Source organism: Echinops telfairi, unplaced genomic scaffold (genome assembly GCF_000313985.2).
Source record: "Echinops telfairi isolate 266 unplaced genomic scaffold, ASM31398v2 ScPeMD7_3;HRSCAF=10, whole genome shotgun sequence".
Taxonomy (NCBI): domain Eukaryota; kingdom Metazoa; phylum Chordata; class Mammalia; order Afrosoricida; family Tenrecidae; genus Echinops; species Echinops telfairi.
In genome coordinates, this window is record NW_022103899.1 from 35,497,749 (window position 1) to 35,521,292 (window position 23,544).

The window sequence follows — 23,544 nt, forward strand, 5'->3', positions numbered from 1 at the left end:
CCCTTCACCCACTTTTCTGTTGTTCATCCCCCTAGGAGGGGATTATATGTTGATCCTTGTGATCGATTCCCCTTTTCTCCCCTATCTTCCCATTATCCTCCTGATATCACTGTTTTCATTGTTGGCCTTGAGGGGTGTATCTGTCCTGGATTCCCTGTGTTGTGGGCTCTTGTCAGTAGCAGTGTGCATGTTCTGGTCTAATCTGATGTGTAAGGCAGAACTGAGGTCATGATGGTGGGGGAAAGGAAGCATTAAATAACTAGAGGAAAGTTGTGTGTTTCATCGGAGATATGCTGCACCCTGACTGGCTCATCTCTTCCTTCTGTGAGGGGATTACCAATTGTCTACAGATAGGCTTTGGGTCTCCACTCCATGCCCCCCCACCCCCACCCCATTCACATTGGGTCTGATTTTGCTCTGCTCTACTTAGACCTTAACACAGAATTTTGTATGTTCTCTCATGGATTTTTGAATTGACTTTCTTATTTCTGATCGTAACCTTCCTTAATCCATTTTCCTTAAGCCTGCTTAAAACCATCTGCTTAAAATTTGTCAGCAGCATGTCATTACCAGTGGTTAATGATTAAGCATGCATTAACTAGCCTGACCAAAACGATGCTGCATGATTGCGCGTCAGCCCTTACTCTTAGTATTTTCCACCATACCTAAATGCCCTGCAGGATCATCGAAAGACAAACAAACTCGTTGCTGCCAAGTCAACTCCAACTCCTAGCAAAGCGATGCTCTGGGACAAGGTAGAACTGCCCCTGGGGTTTCTGAGACCGCAGTTCTTTACGGTGCAAAAAGCATGTCTTTCTCTCACAGGGCTTGGTGCTTGGACACTGCCAGTCTTGCACTTGCCAACCCAATGTGTAACCACTACACCTCCAGAGCTCTTGAGGATCACAACAAGATTTAATTCTTTTTTTCGTATTTTTCCTTTCTTTGTTTTGCCTTTATAAGATGCCAGACCTAATTTTTGTCTGACTGGAAGATGAGTGGGTCTGATTTTTAAATTAACCTGTTTTTGCATACAGGCCAAGTCTATCATATTGCCATACTTGTAATGGTTTAAGCACTCAGCTGCTATTTGAACGCACCAGCTACTCCACAGGAGAAAGATGTAGCAGTCTCGTTATGTAAAGATTGGTACCCTTGATGGCTGTGTTAGTCCAGGTAGACCCAGAGAAACAAATTCATGGACACACTCATATGTGTATAAGAAAGAGGTTTATACACAAGAGCCGTTGAATATTGAGAAAACACGTCGCTTCTCCAGCTTCCAGGGCTGCATCACGTTAAGACCATGTGGCTTCTCCTCAGGGAGTGAGCAGAGAGAGAAGTGTCTCCCATCTCCAAGGAGGAAAATACAGCAGTTCCCAGAATGCTCAGGAGAAGGCCATGCCCACACAGAAGTCTCACTGGCTATCTCCGGATTGACAGGTTATACTCTACCCCTACACTATTAATCCTCAAATTGACACCAGATTATGTAACTAGCACAACAGCCCTATAGGCACTTCTCTGTCCTATAGAGCCGCTGTGAGCCAAAATTGGGATATAGTGCCTATATTTGAGTTAAAACATTTTCCCTAGAAGATCAGACTATTTGTCTTTGTAGAAAAAATAAATCGTTGTGGAAATTTGCTTATTTGACTATTCTTTCTAGCTAAATTTCTAATCATCACATATATCTAGAGTGGTATATATTTCAGCAAGTTTATGTCACATCATATCCCTAGAGAAATCTGGCAAGCCATAAAATTTACCTGATTCCGAGAGGCCAGTCCAGGCTGCACCAGGATAGGTTTGTTCAAAGAGATAAGCCCAGTAGTGTGTTCAGATGGACCAACTCCACTCAGAGGCCCTGAGACACAATTATAGCCAGTGAGCAGAGGACAGCATGGCATACAGCCTTCCCTGCATAAAAACAAATAAATAAAAAGCACTTGGCTTTGTCTTACACGACTCATGCTTTGCTTTTACAAAACTCATTTTTTTTTACTTTCTAAAGGAAAAAAATAGCATTTAATATAGTCAAGGTGTTGGGCTCTCCATAGACATAATAATTCAGTGTATTTTAAAATGCACTTAATACAAATATGTTGGCCTACCCACTTTTCTGATTAAATGCCCATCAGTGAAAAGGATTATGCATATGTAAATTGTGTTTCATTCTCTGTGACAGGACTCACTAGGTTATCCTGTGAGGTGTATTTTTCAAGCACACTTGTCTTTCCCAGGCTAGTGTGGGCTGTTGGTAGCCACACTTCATACCTCAGTCAGGGCATCCACCCTGTTATAAAGGAGTATTTGAAACATGTTTATTTAGCAAAATACTAGAAAGCATAATAAATGAATTGCTAATGATCAAAATATTAAATGAAGGACATTCTTGTTAAATCAGTTTATATCACTGTCTCTCAAGAAAAGGTCACTTTGCCCCTTATTTAGATCCCACCTTGTTTTGTTTTTTCTTCAGCATTCTTGAGTGATGCAGATAATTAATGAGCTCAACTGTTAATTAAAAAGGTTAGTGCTTTGAATATACCAAGGAGCACATGGGAAGAAAGCTCTGGAAGTCCACTTCTAACGATATAAGCTATCAAAGATTTTATACCGCCTAGTTCTACTCTAACACACAAGGGTCATGTTAGAGGTTGAATTATGTGCCCCCAAAGGTAGCCTCTGTGCCTGTGGTTATAACCCATTTGGGAATAGGTTGAACTTGTAATGTGAATGAGGCAGGGCTAGTGTAGGTTGTGTCTTGTGTTAGTCTCTTTTGATATAAAAGAAATTAAACAACCAAGTGAGCTAGCCGAGATGGGGGAAGAGAGATGCCACCACGTGGAGATTCATGCAGGAGCACAAGAGACAAGGCCATATCTCCAGATCCAACACAGAGACAGACTTCCCCTAGAGCAGTGGTTCTCAACCTTCCTCATGCGACAACCCTTTCATACAGTTCCTCATGTTGTGGAGACCCCCAACCATAACATTATTGTTGTTGCTACTTCATCACTGTGATTTTGCTACTGTTATGAATTGGGTGGCCCCTATGAAAGGGTCGTTCGACCCACAGGTTGAGAACCGCTGCCCTAGAGCCAGTACCCTCAATTTGGACTTTTGGGCTTTTAAATTCATCCACATGATGACATCATGAGTTGGAATCAGCTTGACAGCAACTGGTTGTTATTTATTTCCACATTCTTCATTTTCTTCCTCACATGTTGCATGACCAGAGTCTTATGTTCCTGTAACTGCTGATAGACCTGATTTTTTTTTAAAACAAAAGTACAGTGGTGAGTAATCTAAAAGAACTTGATGGGACTCACTCAAGAAGACAGGAGATAATTCCCTCTTAGTGTTTTTATTATTAAATATCAAACAAAATATTCTCTAACACTGCATATTTTAAGAAAAAGAAATCTTCACAATATCATTTACAACTGGACCACAAATTGAAAAGGGTAAATATCAGCCAAGGTAGCATGAAGCACAGTTTATTATTCACCTCACAGCAAACTTGTGGATAGGAAATGTAAGGACCTGGATAGATGAGGACAGACAGAAAAATAGGGAAAAATTTAAGACAAAGAGAGAAACTTGGGTCTTGAGCATTGTAAAGAAGTCCTGGGAAGCAGATTTGCCCTGTGCTGTGCACCATTCGCTTTCTTGACTGTGCCTCCCTAAGTGTTGATTGTGGACAAGATAAAATGACATCCAAGTCAACTTCAATATTGTTCATTTACTATGATGGAGTTCATTGATCTAGTTGTGATGATTTGCGTTTCCTTTCTCCTGAATGATACTCTGTAGCGAAGGCAGTATTGTCCGATGTTCAAGTCCTCTTTACTTTCCCTAAGCATGGTGATTTCGTGTGTGTGTGGCAGATTATTAGCTCGCCTTCCTCCAGTGCTGCTCCTCTTCTTCTTCACACAGCACAGCGTCTCAGGGCCTTTACCCAACATACAGACTGAATAAGCACACTGAAAGAATATGACCCCAATCAATGCTAGCCACCCCTCTTTCCACTCCCCTCTCTTGCCTCTTAAACCATTCAAGTCTACTTGAACAGCTGCTTGCTGCTCTCTGTAGAAGTTGTACATGAACGTAATTCAGTGTTCTGTAATTCCCATTCTTTTCAATGGTATCTAGTTTGTTGTGACCAATGTGGTACTCCTTGATTTCTATTTGTTAAATAGGTCATTTTATTTTGAGGACTAAACTTTTTTAAATTAGTCAAATTACTTTTGAACATAGAATGTAGCCTCTGTTTCTTATCCCCCCACCCCATACTATCATAGTGTAACCCCCGTGCTTTTTGCTAAAGTGATGTTCTGTAAGGCAGGCCTCTGTCTTCAGCCATGCCGCCTTCCAATCCAAGATGCATCTTTGTAAAAAATGAATGTGTTTATGTCACTCACTTCTGTTAGATGTTGCATAGATATCTAGATACCTTTTGTATCTAAGCATGGCCCAAGACTGCCCTTTACAACTCTGTTAGTGTCTGTCTTTCTTCTGGGGTGGATTACTGTGGGTGGACTCAAAACTCTAGCCTCTCAGTTACCAAATTCGGCATTTTGACTCTGCTGCACACAGGGGCTTCTTAACACTGGTGTGTATATCACTTGTATAACACATAATCAAGTCTCCATGGGAAAGAGAAGCAATATTCTTGGTTATGTTATTCATCTGTTCATCTTTGGATCAATAGCAGCCCAACATCATCATCATCATCCCGATGGTTTCTGAGCTGGTGAGAGAGCAGAATGTTTCCTAGAAAACATTCTAGCATGATCTCTGTGCAGTATAGAGGAGTGAAATTTCATCTGGCTCATCTACTCAAGTCTCTGTAAGTTGCACCAAATAATTGCGTGGGACTATGAAAACAGGGTATGTACAACAGTGGTAGAGAGGATTGGGCAGTTGTTGTTACCACCTCCATACCCCTCCACCCCCAGCTAAAAGAATGTGCCATGTTTGAAGAGGAGGAAGAAAGCCCAGGGCTTAGGAGAGCTAGTCCAAGATCTCCATCTGAAGTGGCACAGGCTACCAAGACCATATGCCTATGAGACAGGCACAGAAGAGGAGCAGTGTTGAGACAATGGGGCACCTTGCAGAGTTTGGGCTTTGGAACTGTTGGGCGCAGTGACGAGTGGTCTGGCTCCCTAGCCCATGGAGGAAAAGGTCCAGGGAACACTTGGCTGAGAGGTGAGAATCAGAGCCTTGGCTATCATGTGACTGAGAGACTTGGCTACTGGCTGAGGAGATTAATGGCTGTACTCTTACTACCGTATATACTCGAGTATAAGCCAGCCCGAATATCAGGCGAGGCACCTAATTTTACCACAAAAACTGCATTAAAAATGTGCTGAAAAACTCAGCTTATACACGCGTATGCACAGTACTTGTTTATCCTGACTTGTGGTAACCTGTTACTTCTAGAATAGTCCCTGCAACAAATGAGTGAACCCAGCATGGATGTAGAGTGGGATGGGAGGAACAGTTGGCATCAGAATAGGTAAAGAAGGAGGGAGTGTGGAGGCAAATCTGACCCATGCCTCGTGGCACCAAAGAAGACAGAGATGATCAGATGTGTCTACCATTGCTGGTCTTCGCACCACGCACATAGAGAGAATGGAGACATGCATGTCTGCACACCCTGGATTTTTTATTCAGATTTTCCAAGTCTTCATGGTTTCTCTTGCCAGCATTTGAGAGTATTTAATGCTCCATAATAATAACCACAACCAGGCACTATTCCTGTCCTTTGTGATCTTTCAGATATTGTCATCCAAAGAAAAGCCGTGAAATGTATGGTCATATGCGTGTCCTGAGAGGGAACAATGCATGTCATTAAATGGCATTTTCATCACATATCACAATTATCTAAATATTAAATTATTCAGCTATTACTTTGGTACAATTTCACTAGCTGAGATATTACATATCTTCTCATTCCTCCTGTGCTCCACCCCCCAACCACTCCATAACCAGACCCACGGTGATTTAACAGGAAAAATATATAGTAACCCAGTTTGAGACTTTTTAAGAATGCGTACTTCTGTCATAAACTACTAACGAATGCCAAGGGTGCCTAAAATTCACTTTCTAAGACAATCTGAAGACAGAGTTGCCAAGAACCAGTCACTGTTTTCACAGAAGGAGGTAGAATTTATCACCAAGGAGGAGGTAGTTTTAAACATCCCTCTGATATTTCTGTGTCCTTTAAGTTGACTTAGGGAGAACAGAGAACCATCTTACTTCCAGGAAGCTGAGCGGTCAGCTCTGTGGTTGGACTCCATTCCTGTCCGGGACTGAGAAGTTGAAGGCTCCATGTCTATTGATGAGACCCATCACATGGTCCCTCACGATCAGTGCCTCATCCTTTACTCCAGTTCTCACAGAGCTGTTTTCCTGTGTATTCTTATGTGGAGTGGAGTGCAGCAGTCTTGCCTAAAAGTAGTTGTTTTCAAACCTCCGCGTATTCCAGAATCACCTGCTGAGGCTGTTACAATACCAATGTCCCTCGCCCAGAAATTCTAATTTATTAGATGTCAAGGTAGGAGGTAAAATTTTCACTTTTTATTTGAGACCCTTGGTGGGTACTCAAGGTTAAGCATTGTACTCCTAGAGGCAAAGGGAGCAGTTCAAAGCCACCAGCTTCTCTGTGGGAGACGGATGAGTCTATCTGTCCCCATAAAGATTTACAACGCCCCAGGAGCCCTCTACTGCACCACCATAAGTATGAGCAGACTCCATGACAGTGGTGAGTGTGCCGGAGTTGCAAGTTTGATTCCTGGCCACTTCACCCCAAGTGCTTCTGTCACCCGTCTGTCAGGAAGGCTGTATGTTGCTACCATGCTGAATAGGTTTCATCAGAACTTCTAGAGTAAAGCAGACTAGGAAGAAAAGCCTAGACAAGAGGGTACACCACACCACACCCACACCCCACTCCCCACCCCCGCAATCCCCAAAAAGGAAAAAAGCTCCATTGGGCAGAGTTTTCATAGAATGCCTTTTTCCTGCAAGGTGAGACGAACAACTCAGAGTACACCTAGTGGCATTGCCTGGGGAGGTTCTCTCTGATCACTGTGAATTTTTTCCTAAAAACACTTTCCCTTTAACATCCTTTTTTGAGATGGCTGATTTAAGAGAACAGCATGCATCAGTGAAAAAAAAAAATTATGTTCCCTGCTTGGGAAAAATGCTGAAGAAACTTGTGATGTTGAACACAGCTTACAAGGACAGCTCTATGTGAAAAACTCAAGTGTACAAGTGGTTTTCTCATGTCAAAAAAGGTCAATTGATGACAACTTTGTTCTGTACATCTGTCAATTTCCTGAATGGAAGAAAATGTCAACAAAATTCATGCAGTTGTGCCTGAAACTGACGATGGATCATTGAAGAGATGGGGAAGTTATCTGGACTATCTTGGAGCTTGGTTCAGCAAATCTTAACGGAAGATTTGGGGATGAGAAGGGTCCCTGCAACATGTGTGCAGGAAAAAGAGTGACCAGGAAAAAGAGTGTGCAGTGGAAGCATGCCGTGCTTTGAAAGAACAGCTTTGACGCTACCCAGGCATTTTTTCCCAAGGTCATTTCTGGTGACAAGACCTTGCTATTCTTACAACTGAAAGTAAACATCACTCAAGTCAGTGGAAGATGCCCAAAAAGCTCATCAAGTGAACTAAAGATCAAAATAATACTCATGTGGGTTTTTGGTTTTTTTCTGTGAGGGGTTTAGTGTATTTGGAGTTCATTCCACCAGGTCAGACTGTTACTCAAGCTTTCTGGGGTTTTTTTGTGTGTGTGTTTTTTTTTAAACATTTTATTAGGGGCTCATACAACTGTTATCGCAATCCATACACACATCAATTGTGTAAAGCGCATTTGTACATCATTCTCAAAACATTTTCTCTCCACTTAAATCAAGCTTTCTATTTAGAGGTTCTGAAAAGATATCCTAACAGTGTACAACAAAAAAGGCCTGATTTGTGGCAGACTGGGGACTAGTTTTGCCACCATGACAATGCACCTGCTCGTGAAGCCATCTCGGTGCACCAATTTTTGGCAAAAAAAAACACAGCATGTCTCTCTTCCCCCACATACCGTACTCACCTGACCTCACTTTAGGTGCCTTCTTTTTATTTCCATGAGTGGAGAGGGACAAGAAAGGACAGCGATTTCATAACTTAGAAGAGGTGGGGAAAAAAAATAAAAACAGGGAGGTACTGTCAGCTATCCAAACAGGTGAGTTTGCAAAATGTTTCCAAGAATGGAATTGCAGATTTGACAGATGTATTAAGTGTAATGGAGCGAACTTTGAAGGTAATATGGTTGTTTTGTAAATAAATAAATAAGTGCATAACTTTAAAAAAACATTCTGATTTGGGGGGGCTACCCCTTCATATAAAAAAAAATTCAGCCAATGAAATCCCTCTAGATCACAATGGTTCTATCCCATTTTACATGTTAGCTGGGAGTTTGGGGTCGGCTCAGTGTTGGAGGAACTGAAAACACTTTAAGGTCCACAGAAATAGATGGTCATCCAGAAGTTGTCTGTGGCAAGATGTGAGAAGTGTTTCTGAGGTCTGATGAAATAGTTTATCTTAAAGATTCCTCCAAGCCCATGCTCTCATGGACTTGACTGTGTCTGCAATACCTTATTCAAGTGCTAGTCATTTATTCGATTTGGTGTTATAGCTCCTCAGCTCAAAACAAAGTTAGAACTGGATCCCCCATGCTTGTACATCATCAGCCGGAAAATTAGGTTCCAAACCATCCTGATCTTAGGCATGGAGCAAGTGTTGTCAGACCATCCCAAACCGACAGAACCTTTCTCCATATGGCCCCCTCTTGCTGAGGAGTTACTCATTCATTCATTCAACAAATATTTGGGGCTCGACATACGACGAAAAGGCCAGAGGTTGGTTTGTAGATTCCTCTCATGCTTTGTTTGTGTCCATGCTATTTTTGCATACATTTCCCATACTTTAAAATAAATGTGAAACAACTCCCGAAGCTACCTGATCATTAGAAAATAGTTTCCTCTTAAGGAAAATGTACCTGCAATTGGCAGCCTTAGACCCTGAGTTTGCTGCAGTAAAAGGGTGTCATTAGTAGCTCATAAAGACTCCTCAGCTATGAGGAACATTTTATTCTGGTTGTTACTCTTTACTTCTTATTTTTTCCCTTAAGACATTGGAAACATTGTGACAGCTGGACTTTATTTTCTTGTGTCTGCAAACCCTCAGGGCATAGGTGCTCAGAAAGAGCTTTTTGGTATAACTCTGAGGTGAAAAGACAAACATATCTCCTTAACTGCTGTAAAGGACAGAAGATACAGGAATTGTCAGAGTATATCAAACAACTATTTTTTCATATACTATAGGAATTTAATGATAGCATATACAAGCAATTGAATGATAGTGTTCCCATTGAAAATACTACTATATTTAACCCAACTGTTAAATACATTAATTTTTCATGTGAATACATGACATTGCACACCTTAAAAGAAATTTTTAAAGTGTGTTATTTGGGTGCCTTCTATATACTGAGTAGTTTTGAAGTTATTTGCTTATTAGCAGCATCTACTTGCATGATAATTTTTTTTAATATTCAGAATTTTTAACATTTGTAACTGTTATCTATTCCAGAAATCAGATTATTTCTGCTAGAATCTGATAACCTAGAACATAACTACAAAGTCTAAAATATACTCAAAAGCCACAGTCATAGAGCCTATTCTGATCCATAATAGTCCTATGGGTGCTTCCCAAGGTTTGTGAATTCCTACAGGAGCACAAAGCCTTACATTTCTCCCAAAGAGTTTCATGTGTTTGACCCACTTTTTGCATGTCAGCATTGTATTCACTTCATCTCCATTAGCAATAGCATCTAAAGGATTTTTTCCTAAATATAAACATCTCTCTGAAGAACCATGCCATAAAATAAAATGTTGCAAGACAGTATACATAGTTATTATTTACATAAAATATATATCTAATTTCAATCAGAAAAGATTTGATAAGGTTTACAATTATACATAAAATAAGAGACAGAGCACAGAATCAAAGACTTAGAACCATGTAAATTGTGTAGTTAAACTTTACGGTTACTCTAAGGGGAAAATGAGAGAATATATCAAGGCTCTTGATACCTTAAGAAATCAAGCAAAAAGTTACGTTGTTTCTTTTGTTTCCATATTCTAACATAATAGTTTATCATGTCAATTCTTATGAAAGAAAAAGCCATATCACAAGAGACATTATTTTCAACTGAGTTTTTATAGATTTGGTGGTAAAATATTGAGCTTTCTGTGGATAAGTGTTTTCCACACACACACAAAATCTGATTCCAATTAAATATCTAGATGAATGTTCAAGTAAAACTCTGAAGTTTTGATTTATAGTATTTGACCCAGAACATTTTGGAAAGGATACATTAAACACATTTAGCCATCTATGTGAGGTGTTAGGTAAGTCCAGAAGGAAGGAGCACACCAGCTCATCAACTCATGTGATCCAACGATTGTAGATAATAAAATGCAAGACCAGAGGAGGGAATTGTGTTACAGCTTAAGTTCTAGGCACCGGTTTGCAGAAGGCTTTGAGGAACAGTGAAAGCCTAAAGTCTATTTGCAACTTCCATGCAGATTAAGCCTACATTGAACCCCCTCAAACTATTGGCTAAGGTTATGAATAGTCTTGCCCTCAGACAGTTCATTGGAAAGTGGATTATGGAAGATATGGTTAAATTAAAATTTAACATATTATCATTGCTTTCCCTTTGAACCACTTTTACTTTGTTCTTGTTTCTATTATCTTCTGCTTTCATTTGGATTGAAGTTTTTCTGTGTTTTATATTGTTGTCATTGTTGGGGATTGTTGGATGATTTCCTTTATATGAAATCCAGGATAGGTATAGCTATAAATACTGTAACTGAATTAATAGTTCTTTAGGGTTATGGCAGGGGAGCTTGGAGGAGTGGCTTTCAGTTTTGAACTGCTGCCTTGCAGTTAACAGCCCAGGGTGCAACCTCTCCAACCTCCACAGCCCAGGGTGCTCCTGCCAAGCCTTCAAATGCCAACTGCAAGCTTGAGGGGACCCACAACACTCAGTTCTAACTTGTTCCCATCCACTAATCCCTTGGGTTGAGTATTGTGCTGGAACAACTCTTGGAAAGCTTTATAGTTATGATTACCATTGTGTTACAGCAAAAAAGGTAGTAAGTAGAGACCTACAAGCTCAGGCCTGGGAGGATTCCATTACAGAATTTTCCAGTCCCAGTAGAGAGTACCCTACTCTCCTAAATGCACTCAGGCCTTCCCCAGCCCTGGAGCCATGGCGTTTCCATAGCCAGCCCCTTCTTTATCAGGACCACCTTATGTAGGCAAGAGAAATGGGTCACGCCCTCCTTTTTCCCAAGGTCAACAGGTAGCATATGGTGGTCTCTCTGGCCTGGCCAATTATACTTCAGACACTTCCTTAGGTCTGCAAACCTCATCCAGACATTTCAATCACTAGGGTAATTCTCAAGATTTTAGAAATTATCTCTCAGGAATCAAAGATCAAAATCTTTGGGGAAAGTTGAATATAAACCTCACAAATATGTGAGAAATCTTTACATTCGTTTCTCAAACGTTATAAATTTCCTTTTAACATTCTTAAGAATGCCTTTGTTTATGTCATAAAAGTAACTTAGGTGGTGTGAGGGAACGGAGACAGAAAAGGAGGATTCATGCACCTTCTTTGCTTTATCAAAGCACATGTTTGTGAGCCAGATTCCAGCTGTTTGGAAATCAAGGGACAATTTAGACCTCTGTAATCTTTTGCAATTTGGAGCGAGGAGAGCGTCTTGTATTACACATTGGCAATGCAATGTTAACATTCTTGTTACCGCCCTGGAGTCCTGATAGATGGGAAAAGATGTGCTATTATTTCAGCTTCTTTAACTCTAGATTCACAGTTTTTAGGGAAATTAGCAACAAGAAATTGAAGATGAATGTGAGCACTTTTAACTATACTCAAATATATTTGAAAAACTCATTTAACCTCCAAATGCCCCATATGGTAGTATGTTAAAAAAAAAATCATGATCTAATTGTAAATGACCATGACCAAGTAATATTTCCTTCAACTAAGCAACTTTTTCCTAGAGCAAGGCTAATTTCCATCTAATATTTTTTGTCAAAGTAGTATTGTCAAAACAATGCCAATTCCAGTTTGAAAGAGCCTAAGCTGATTGACACTTAATAGATGGCTAGACTGGGTACATTTCAAAAATCTGACAAATTAAAAAGTCATATCTGATTAATATGTATATATTTTAAGGAGGATTACCTTATTGAAAAGTCAGGTGGGGCTTATTAGATAATAAATTTGTTTTATTTATATCCCTGTTATTAAATGGAAGCAGTGTGGGAAGTTCCAAAGTTAATATTTATTAATTTATGAGGAAGAAATAATCCCAAACTCTTAAACATGAAACTTTAAGAAATTCACTATTTAAAGATAGTGTCTCTTGAAATCTAATTATTATACACTGATGATTAACAGGTAACCTTCATACCCTGTAGGTGGCATGTTAAGTTCAAGAGGACTTTTGGGCCAATGAAACATCTGCTCCAGGGAGCCCTGGAGATCAGGAAAAGCTGCCAATTTCAGCTGGGAGTTGTGGGTGCCCAGAGAGTTTTATTCACTTTCAAAGAGTGGATCAACTCCCAGAGTTAAACATCGGCTGAGGCACAACCCTAATATTTCCCACATCCTCTCAGCGATTTGAATAAGCATTAAAAAAAAAAAGAGTTCAGTAGCTATGTGGCTTTGGTTGGATGCTTTAAATAGCACTGGATCAGTTTCAGAGGAGTTTCTAGACATGAATTGAAACTGACTTAATGGCAACTAGATCCAGACTAAGACTGTCTGCTGCATGTTCCTGGAAATCTAAAATTGTTCTCTAACAACAAAAGAAGGTGTATTGATTTTTTTTGAAAGTGACATTGATATGATATGTGTTCCTTTATGCAAATTTTTCTATTTTCAAGTGTTCATTGTATAAAACATATTGGACCATATGAGAACATGGACCTTTTAACTGAGCTCATGTAGTAGAGCAGAGGTTAAGACTTCAAGACTTGTATGGACAGGACACTACTGAGGCAAGACTACCCAACTGCATGGCAGAGTAACTCTCTCGGTAACATCCCATATTGTTGGTAACAACTTTCCCAAACTGAGGGGTGAGTCGCAGTCACTGGTTCCACCTCTAAACTAAGCAGCATCAGCATGTGAGATGCACATCAAGTATCTACTCCTCCTGAACCATGTGCAGAACAACCACGCCACCACTAACCCAGCCTTCATTATGGTGGTGTACAACTTCATTATGGTGTACAACAGCTTCATGTATGGCCATGTGTCACCTCTCCAGATTTTGTTGGGCTCCTGTGGGAAATAATGCCAGAAGGCAGAATTTATGTCTAACATTGTGTTCTTAGTGTTCCTATCCTTTCTCGTCCTAGGCATGTGATCATGGAAAATGCCATTCCCTCAATGTACAGATAGATTTCAGGGAAAAAAATGTTTAAAGATCAAAGCTATCTCTTTTTTCTTTCAGTTTCCACAAAATTGTCGTCACCTCTGATTTGAACTGAAACACCTTACAAATGCTGGTCATTGTATTGTCTAGGTTTCTCTGAGCGCTGTTTTAAATAGAGCAATATTTAGAGTGAGTTTAGATGATGTCACATTTTCCCTATGCTGTTCCTTCTTCCCAGGAGTTGTAGTGACAGAGCAGGCTAAGTGTTGGACTTAAAAAACCAATCCCACTGCCCTTGAGTCTGTGGCGACTCATAATGACACCCCTGTGGGTTTCCAAGACCGTAACTGTTGACCTGCGTGGAAAGCCCAGCCTGTCTCCAATGGAGTAGCTGGTGGTTTAGAAATGTAGACCATACAGATCACACACCAGCTGTAACCACCATACCACCAGGACCACTAACCACAAAAATCAGTTGTTCAAAAGAAGAGGCTGTTATTTCCTATAAAGATTTACCATCTTGGAAATATTAATGAGCAGTTCTGCCCTGCTGCACAGAGTCAGTCGGGGTTGAAACTGACTCAGTAGCAGTCAGTTTACTTTAGTTGTTCAAGACCATATATCAACAGAAGTTTTAAGTGTGTCCTTAAATGGCAAACACTGGTATGAAAACAAATACAATTTTAAAAGAGCACATATAGACTGCTTTGACATTTTAAAAAGTAATTATATCCCAAAAGGTATATAAAAACTAAGGTGTTAACAACGCCTGCCTCTTAATGTAACAAGCAGGCTATTAGATATGCTTCTTTGACATTGAGTCCACTGACTGCCTTCAGTCTGCTGGATCTTGGTATTACTAACATGAGCTCAGATTTCCCCCAAGTGATGGCTACTATGTTTCCTCTTCCAATCCCAGGAGAGGTCACAGGGCATTAAAGCATGGCAGATGATCGGAAAGATGAAGCAAAGGCTCCTCACTGGACCTCAACTCAACTAGAGGCATCTGCGCATCCGCATCCACCTGAGATTAAGGATCAAGGCGGAGCCGGGGAAGGCCTTGTCCGAAGTGCTAACGGATTCCCTTACAGAGAGGACGGAGAGGGCACCTTTGGAGAGCATGGGACACAGGGCACCTACTCAAATACCAAAGAGAACGGGATCAATGGAGAACTGACCTCAGCTGACCGAGAAACAGCAGGTAACTAAGGGTGGTTCTGTCCCCAACGATTGTGTTGTACTTTGAAGTCAGTTTTGTGTAAACTTAATTATCGACAGCTCTGATCCTGGCACTAAGACTGAAATTCACACCAAAGGGCGGGGGTGGGGTGGGGGGAGCAGGGGTCCTAGCTTGGCATTTCTCCAAATTCCTTGCCTGCTCAAACCCATCTTCCCATTAAAGTTTGAACTTTTAAAATTTGACAGACAGATACATGTATTTGTGTTTGTCTACTTTACTATCAGCATCTTAACTCATTAAAAAACGATTAGAAAGGATATCTTTGAGATGCAAGGAGAATTAAGGAAATGAAGTTGGTCTTAAGTCCATTTGATTGATAAGATTCATTTGTGACATACAAATGAGGCATACAGAATCCACACACCCGCCTCAGAAATGAAGGGAGGGAGGGAAAGAACAAGAAAGAGAAAGATGAAGATAGACACGCATACCCAGGACTCATTTCATACTTCCTCCGCAGCTTTACAATAAATGATACACAGATTCAAAGTCAAATAGAACTTTCCTTTGTGTGCTTTTTCCAAGCTGTGGTTCCTAACAGTAGCTCTCTTTCTTGTTCTTCTGACAACGTTGCCATCAGTGATCCAGCACTGGTAGCATAGAGAAGCAGTAGCCTCTAGTTTTCTATACCACTCCGTCCCTCTCTGTAATTCAGAATTCCATGGATGCGAATTCAGTAGCTTGCAGGCAGACACCAAATCCACTGTCAAGTCCACTCTGACTCAGGTTGACTCGAGGACAGAGTAGCTCTTCCATAGGGTGTCAAGGCTGTGAATCTTTGTGGAAGCAGACTGCCACGTTTTTCTCCCGCAGAGCTACCGGTGGGTTCAAAGCACTGGTCTTTACGTTATCGGTCAGGTGTTTAACCACTGTACATGCTACCCTGAAAAGTGTAAGTCGAAAGTCCATCTCCTCTTCCAAGACCAACTGTCTACATTGTCTACATTGTAGCAGCAAGTCAGCAACATTTAATCCACTGCACTGTTCAAAAATAAATGTATTTTCATAGAGAAATAAGAAAGGTGTATCCGTTGACTAAGAAGAAATAATCATTAATCAACATACTTACCTGTTGAGCATTTCTACATACCAGGTCACAGGTTAGGGTCTCTCCAGGGTGTGTCCAAGGAATGGTAACTGAATTTAAAAGGTCATGTCTTTGCTGGGTTAGGGTTTCAGCATTGCTGCGATAAAAGGCAAACACTATGCAGAAACGCACATCAAACAAAACTAGTGATACCCTAGTCCAGCAGTTCTCAACCTGCGGGTGGTCACGACCCCTTTAGGGGTCAAACGACCCTTTCACAGGGGTCGCCCGATTCATAACCATAGCAAAATGACAGTGATGAAGTAGCGACGGAAATAATATTATGGTTGGGGGTCACCACCACATGAGGAACTGTCTGAAAGGGTCGCAGCACTAGGAAGGTTGAGAACCGCTGCCCTAGTCTGATCCCAGGCTTATGAGAGGTTGTACAGGTCCCCAATAATTAGATCGATCCGTTTACCTTTCATAACTAGTAACTGAGCCAGTACAGAGTCCAAAGTGAGTAGGGGACTAAATGGCAGCTGTTAATTATCATTATGATTATTATTGATGGTGGCAGTGTCTATACGGACAACGGGGCACTCTTACAAGAATATCAAGGGGAAAAAAACACTACAGTATACTCCATCGATCGAGCCATAACTAACAGCATTCACTATTTAACGTTTTCAATGGTCGTAATGATTTTGGAACATCAAGTAAACCTGCTTGTCAGGTCAGTGTGTCCTTGCCAGCTTTGTCGCATAAAGCTTTTCCCAGTGGGTCAGCTTTCCTGCTGTCCCGTGTGCCCGGGCCGTGAGTGGTTGGAGCCAGAGACCGCTCTCTTCTGCATTCCTCTTTGTTATAGCCCTTTCTTCTTTTTCAGAAACACATCTTTTCATTATCAAGGTGATTGTTCTTTTTTAAAAGTAATTAATCACAGGATCAAAGGGTGCATTAATTACTGTCATCACATCTCTCTCTCCCCTTCCTCCTTCATCAGAGTGAGATTTGCATGGGTCTTGCTTCTAGTGCAGTTTTTTCAATGTTCACCTTCATTTCTGGGCCATGATAATTTTTTTTTTAACTGCAAGATCCAAAGTCAGTTTCTCCTTAGAATTGTTCCCAAAACCTAAAGCTCTAAATGCTCTGGAAGGCAGTATTTTAAATTGTATGTCTTACAGCTTATTCTATGTTTTGCCTCTTTCCTTATCATTTAATGATAGTCTATGGAAGGTAGATAGAGTTATTTTCTTACCTATAGCATCATTTTGATGCTTTAAGATTGTTTCCCTAACTGAATTCACTACCAAAGAGTCAATTCCAACTCATAGGAAACCCTATAGAACAGGATTGAGCTACCTTTGTGGGTTTCTAAGACTAACTCTTTATAGGATTAGAAAACATCATCTCTCTTCCACAGGTGGTTTTGAACTGCCAACCTTGCAGGTAACAGCCTTATGTGTAACCCACTATGCCACCAGGCCTCGTTTACTTCCTAAAGAACTCTTTAAAAAAGCCATGCTGCACTCATGAAAAAGAGAGAGAGAGAGAGAGAAACCATTGAAAATCTTATGATTTGGGAAAGTTATTATAATAAGACAAAAGCAGTCATTTAAAAATGATTTCCCAGAGAGTGAATAGCTAGAATATTGGTGGTAATAATCCTTCTTTCCTCTCCTCCCCACCCCCTATGCTTATTGGCAAAAGCAAGAGGAATTATCTTGATCCTAACAGAATTTCATATCTGAGTGACAGTTAAGATCCTGATCTTTCACTTTCTTAACTGGGAGCGGGACCCCAATTCAGATTAGAATTCATACCAAAAGTATAGCGTGTGGCTTGTACATTAGCAGAAGGGCTGATAAGTTTGTAAAAATATGAGTGAAAGCTTACTTTCTCACTCACTGCCATTGAATCGATTAAGTCCTGCAGGACAGGGTTGAACTGACCCTGTGAATTTCTGAGACTGTAACTGTTATAAGAGTACACAGTCTTTTCTTTCTCCTTCAGATCAGCTAGTGATTTTGAACTGCTAGTCTCATGGTTGGCAGTCCAATGTATAACCACTATCCCATGAGGACACCTAAGAAATTACTTTAGAAAGTGGAAAACATTCTTTAAGTATTTAATATCATATTATACCAAACTCTTACCCCTACCGGGCCAATGTATAGACTCCTTGTGAAAGGAGTGCAGAAACAAGAGTCTGCAGCGTGGAAGTTTTGTGCTCTGACCTTGTTCTGATATCCTCTTCAATTAAGTTGCTCAAAAAAAAAAAATGTTGGCAGTTCAAACTAGCCAGCTGCTCTGTAGGACAAAGGTGAGGCTGTCTGTTCCTGTGAAGATTTACAGTTTTGGGGACTCAGTAACAGGTCACTGTGAGTCAGAGTCTACACAGTGGCAACTGGTTTAGCAAGGAAAAGATTTTTTAATTCTCACCCATCCTCGCATCATTGGAAAGGCGATTATGTAAACATGTGTACAACTCAGTCTTGTGAAATATTGGATGCACAGCCTCAAACACTTGCACAGGCCCCTCACATTGTGATATCCCTTCCTCTGCTAAGGACCTCTGCGGGGATGCTATGAGCTTCATTTCACAATTGAGAAGCCGGAGGCATAAAATGACCAATGCCCCGGGTCAAACAGAATGAAAAAGGAAGGAGCTGAATTGGGCGCACTGTGCTTATAAATTCTGTCCAGCTATTCTGAAATGTCCTACCATTAGGAGGCAGTGTGGGGATCTCCCTCTGCAAGCATTCTCCCCATTATGAGCAAAATCTGTTCCTACATGTGTCTTGAGGTCTAATGCGTAGTTAAGTGGGAGCAAGTGCACACGTTTTTTTATTTAGCATTATTTAGGACCAAGTCTTTTCGACGATTAAAAACTGTTCAAGTGAAGGAGGTTGTGATAAGGATTTGTTGCGAGCAGGGGTTGGTTCCATCTGTTACAATTAAATAAATAAGCCAAGTTCACTGCCTTCAAGTCTATGCCAACCCTTAGCAACCCTAAAGAAGATAGCAGCACGGCCTCTGTGCGTTTCTGAGACTGTCACTCTTTACGGCGGCAGTAAAAAAGCCCCAAATGTATAAAACATTAAAGGGCAGTGGGAGACGTCTATATGGTGGAAGCTCATAGCCCTGGGACCTGCTGTGGTTTCTCCTTTATTTGGTTTTAGAAACCTGCTGCTGATTATAAAATCGTTCAGACTCGTCTTGATGAGAGTATGCATCTGTGATTGTCGGGATTTATTCTTCATTAGAAACAGACAAAAATCAGCTTGTTCGCAACCCTGTCCTCATTAAGGATCATCTCTAGAAGATGGCCTTTTACAGCCCTCCTCTCCACAGGCTTAGCTAACCATCCAAGGTCCCATGGCATCTCCCTCCCAGACGCCAGCTCTCCCCTCGTTCCACTCCCCAACCCGGACAGCTTCAGCACAGACCCGCGGCTGCAGCAGACAGAAGTCAGAACCAGAGCGGCCAAGCCTGCGGCTCATGCCGCATCCAGATTGACGGGCCTGTCGGCATGACGGGATAGGAGAACTGTCTTCCTGATGGGTCCCCATTTTCAGCATGCGTAGAGAAACAAAAGAGGTGACGGTGAGAGGTTCAAAGATGCCAAAGCCTTAGATCCGGTTTTGGTGATGTCCCCTATTCTATCGACGGCCCTGTGCTTGCGACGCGAGCAACAAGCATGGCCCCTGTATAAAGTGCCTAAGTGTTAGAGAACTCGCAGTAAATGTGGCACTTGAATGGGCATTTCTTCAGTTGACTCCCAATGCTTCCCAAGAATCCCTTTGTTTCCCAACATTCCCGGCCACGCTCTCTGTCCAGGTCTCATTTGTGTGAGCTGCCAGCTGGCCAGCGCCACTCACAGTGGCCCCATGTCCAAGGAATAAAGCATGCTCAGTCCTCCCCCATCTTTGGCGCCATGTTCTTGGTTGCATCTACTGTGTATTTTAAGTGTCTTCCAACCTAGGAAGCTCATTTTCCAGGGTTACATCCGGCCATACGCTGCTCTGATTGGCTAATTTTAGGAAGTAGGTCATCAGCCTTGTCTTCCTGCTCTGATTGAGTCAGGAAACGCAGCTGACACCTGCCCACCATGTTTACCCTGCTGGTATCTGAAACACCAGCGGCATCAGCTTCCATTGTGATCACAAGAGCAACGCACAAGGCGCCAGAGTAGCCCACACTGGCAGATGGGTCACAGTAACATTCTGGTGTGGGCCCTCCCTGCCAGTCCTGTACATGTCCTTCAGGACTGGCAGTGCCACCATGCCAGGGGTTGTCAGTGTCTCCCAAGACCCTTTCTTGCTGTGCTTGCGAAGCTCCAGAACATGAGCCGTCAGGGGCAAAGAATACTCAGACACAAGGCGATTACTTGTGCAGGAAGCTGGAGAGGCCTTTTACTATCCCTGTGTTCTCCTTGACAGCTGTCTCAAAGTAGCGTCTACCATTTTTTTCGTAACCTCTCCCAGTCTCAACCCTGAAGTTGAGATGTACAGTGAGATTCAAACCCACGGCCACTGAGTCAATTCGGACTGTCAGCAACCTTAGAGGACAGAGTAAAACTACTCCTTAGGGTTTGGGCGACTTTATCTTTACAGGAATAGACAACATTGTCTTTCTCCCAAGGAAGTACTGGTGGGTTTGAACCTCTGGCCTTGGGCTTCGCAGCCCCATGTCCAACCCCCGCTGTGCCTCCTGGTTTTCTGCAGTGAGATTCAGTACCCGATAATTAAAATATGGCACATGATGATTTAGTATAGCACTCGATGAATCTACCCAGAACAAAACAGTACACAGCCATTTCTCCTGCAAAATGACTAAAGCCATGTGCACCGCCCCCCAAGGCAAATAAACAAGCAGGCCTAACAATACAAGAGGTTGCAGATTTCCCTTTCCTTGTTACCATGCCAACCACCCATTGCTCAGGCTGAGGTTGCTCGGAGCTCTGCAGAGAGGGGAGCGTGCACAGCCGCGTTGTTTAGCATTCAAGGGTTGGTCTGCAGAAACCCCAACTGCCTCTCTGTGTAGCCTGCGCCGATGGATGACAGAAAATGGGAATCTTGTCAATATTTTCCTTCAAAAGGTTAGGCATCTGGGTCCAGAAATAAAATGAGAAAAGCACAAGGATTGACAGAGAAGGCAGATGCGCGAGGTTTGTATCTGGCACGTTTGTTTGGGCCTATGTGGTCGCTATACGGATAGAAAGGGCGGTGGGGATGAGTTTCTGTCATGCTGTGTGTCGGGACTTGTTGGTGCACAGGGGATCGGACCTAATGCAGTGAGAGCTCCCATGGACATGATCGTAAAGAATGGCACCTCGTACTCTCTTGGGAAGGTGTGATATGGGACTAGGGCGCTGACTGTCAGCTAGAGCTTTTGATGTTTTACAAATTGGAGGTAGACAGGCTCCGGTGAGGCTTTTGTGTGTGTGTCTGAATATGCAGCTTTATGATAGTTCTTACCATAAAATCCACCTCCTAGCTATTTTTGCTCTTCAGCTAAGATCTTAAAGTAGGATGAAAGACTGTCTTAAGCCAATAATTCCAAATCAAAATATGAGAAAAGCCTAGTTCCTCTAGACTTGTTTTAATTAAACCTAGTGATGCAACAAATTGAAGCGTGGTTTGATTCCTTGGGTTTTTAATTGCCTGCATAAAGAGTAGGAGTCTCTCACAATGTAAGATGGCATCTTAAAACTCAGATCAGTCTGCATACACATTTACTCTTATTTCACTCTTCCAGAAAATTCCTCCTGGTCACTTGTGGACATCGGCCTTGTTTCTATATTGTCGTTCATTGTGCTAATGTCCGATCAGATGTGCTGAAAATACTGACATTTAGAAAAATTATCTTGTCGATTCAAATTCTCATTAGTGCCACAGCCGTGGTCTAAAACAATTCAGAGCTGTTGGTTAAAATCATTGTATCTGGACGGTTTTCAAATGTAAATATGATTTACATTCCCTGTAATTTTTTTCCCTTGATCCTTCTGATCTTGTATTTCCTCTGTAATTTGCTGTCAGATTTTTTGTATCATATTTTAACATATTCTAATTTTTCAAGAGTTGAAAAGAAATGAAAGTGGTTCATAAAATCTTTCTTATTGAAAAAATATTTTAATTAAATTAAATTAAATTTTAAAAATCTTTCTTACTGGTATTGAAGCAGATGACAATAATCAGTGACAGACCTGAGACTGCTTGGATGCATTTTTGAGCTGAAGGCATTTGGCTCTGTGACTTGGGCATCGGGCATGTCATTGCAAGGTCAACGGTTGAAACTCAACAGCTACTCCCCAGGAGAAAGATGAGGCTGCCTGCTCTCATAAAGATTTACACCTTCAGAAACCATAGAGTCATTGTGAGTTGGAATCTACTCGATGGCAGTTTGGTTGTAACCTTTTGTTTGGTCAAGATTATTCATAACCTTTGTCCCTTACTATATTTCCAAGACTTCTCCCCTCTTGAGAGAAAAGAAAAAAGATAAGAAATTTCAGTAGTAATCTGGACCAAAGAGATTCCTCACATGTCTTGAGAATATATTCATCATCAAGGAATCATAGGGCTTTTTTTTCAAAAGGTGTGATAAGTTGCTTTTGTTGCTAATGCATATGTCTTAGAAAGAAAATATTTGCCACTGCACACTAAATACCACCTTGAGTTTCTGGCTTTGGGCTTTGAATTTTTCTTGATGTGGGGCGTTAAGACGACTGAGGATACCTAGTAACCATCACTCTTCTTATTTTGCTCGGCGTGTGCCTAAGCTCGCTGGAGCCTGGTGGCATAGTGGTTCCGCGTTGGGTGCTACCCCTCAGGTCAGCAATTCGAAACCACCCGCACTCTGAGGGAGAAAGATGAGGCTTTCTACTCCTACACAAGTTGTATTCTCAGAAACCCACAGAGTCCACGCTGCTCTGTTCCATAGGGTTGCTTTAAGTCGGAATCAACTGGGTGGCAGTGAGTTTTTGTTTTTGTGCCTAAGATCGCCTACCACTTTCTGCTTCACTGTGTCAAGGCTTCTTCTCCTCCTCCCATTTCCTCGCACTTCACTGCTCCTTAACACATTACAAAAGGCGCATGCTTTGCCTGTCAGGGGAGTCTGGAAAATCACATCAGATGAATTCAGGAGCAGATGAAGAAAACAACTGGTGTGGCATTGCTCAGCTGATCACTTAAGTAGGATTTAACTTGGCATCTTGAATCTTGAGGGGAGAAGACACTGAACCTGTCTGGCTCACTGGCTGGCTGGTCACACAGGGGGAGTCAGCGCTCAGCAGCACTCAGAGAAAATGCATTTCAAAATGCAGCCAAGCTGATTAGCAAAGAAAGAGAGAAAGGTATTCTATCATAGGCTCTCTTGCAACTTGTGATAAACATGCAAATTCTATGTGGTTATTGGAACATGGAAAGGTCCTTAAATTTCCTCATTCTACTTTTAGGATACAAAACTAACATTTATATTCACAATAGATCCCATGAGCACTGAAAACTTAAGCTAGAGAAAATGGGTAATAAGAGAGGCCTTGAGATGCAGGGGAAAGCTGTGTTTAATAGAAATGATTCCACATTCAGCAGCCTGAAAGTTAAGCTCAATTTTAGTAGCCTATGTTTTCTACATGGAAGCACGGGTCAAGGTGGTGTTTGGAAAGGTAATATCTATCTGTCTCTCTATCTTAGACATAAAACAGCAGAAAGACATATTTTCTTTATGA

General features: G+C 41.5%; 1 protein-coding gene across 34 annotated transcripts in view; it reads left to right on the plus strand.

The window, feature by feature from the left end:
• MAP2 (microtubule associated protein 2) overlaps positions 1-23,544 on the plus strand; it is a 241,754-nt gene that overhangs the window by 146,992 nt on the left and 71,218 nt on the right. For 32 of the 34 annotated variants that reach the window (XM_045297150.1, XM_045297171.1, XM_045297162.1 and 29 more), the window contains one exon: positions 14,468-14,749. In XM_045297150.1, the coding sequence (XP_045153085.1) occupies positions 14,491-14,749 (259 nt within the window). In that variant the 5' untranslated portion in view covers positions 14,468-14,490. Of the gene's footprint in view, positions 1-14,467; positions 14,750-20,863; positions 20,986-23,544 lie in introns of those variants that run through there. The other 2 variants (XM_045297177.1, XM_045297236.1) reach the window with 2 other exon arrangements.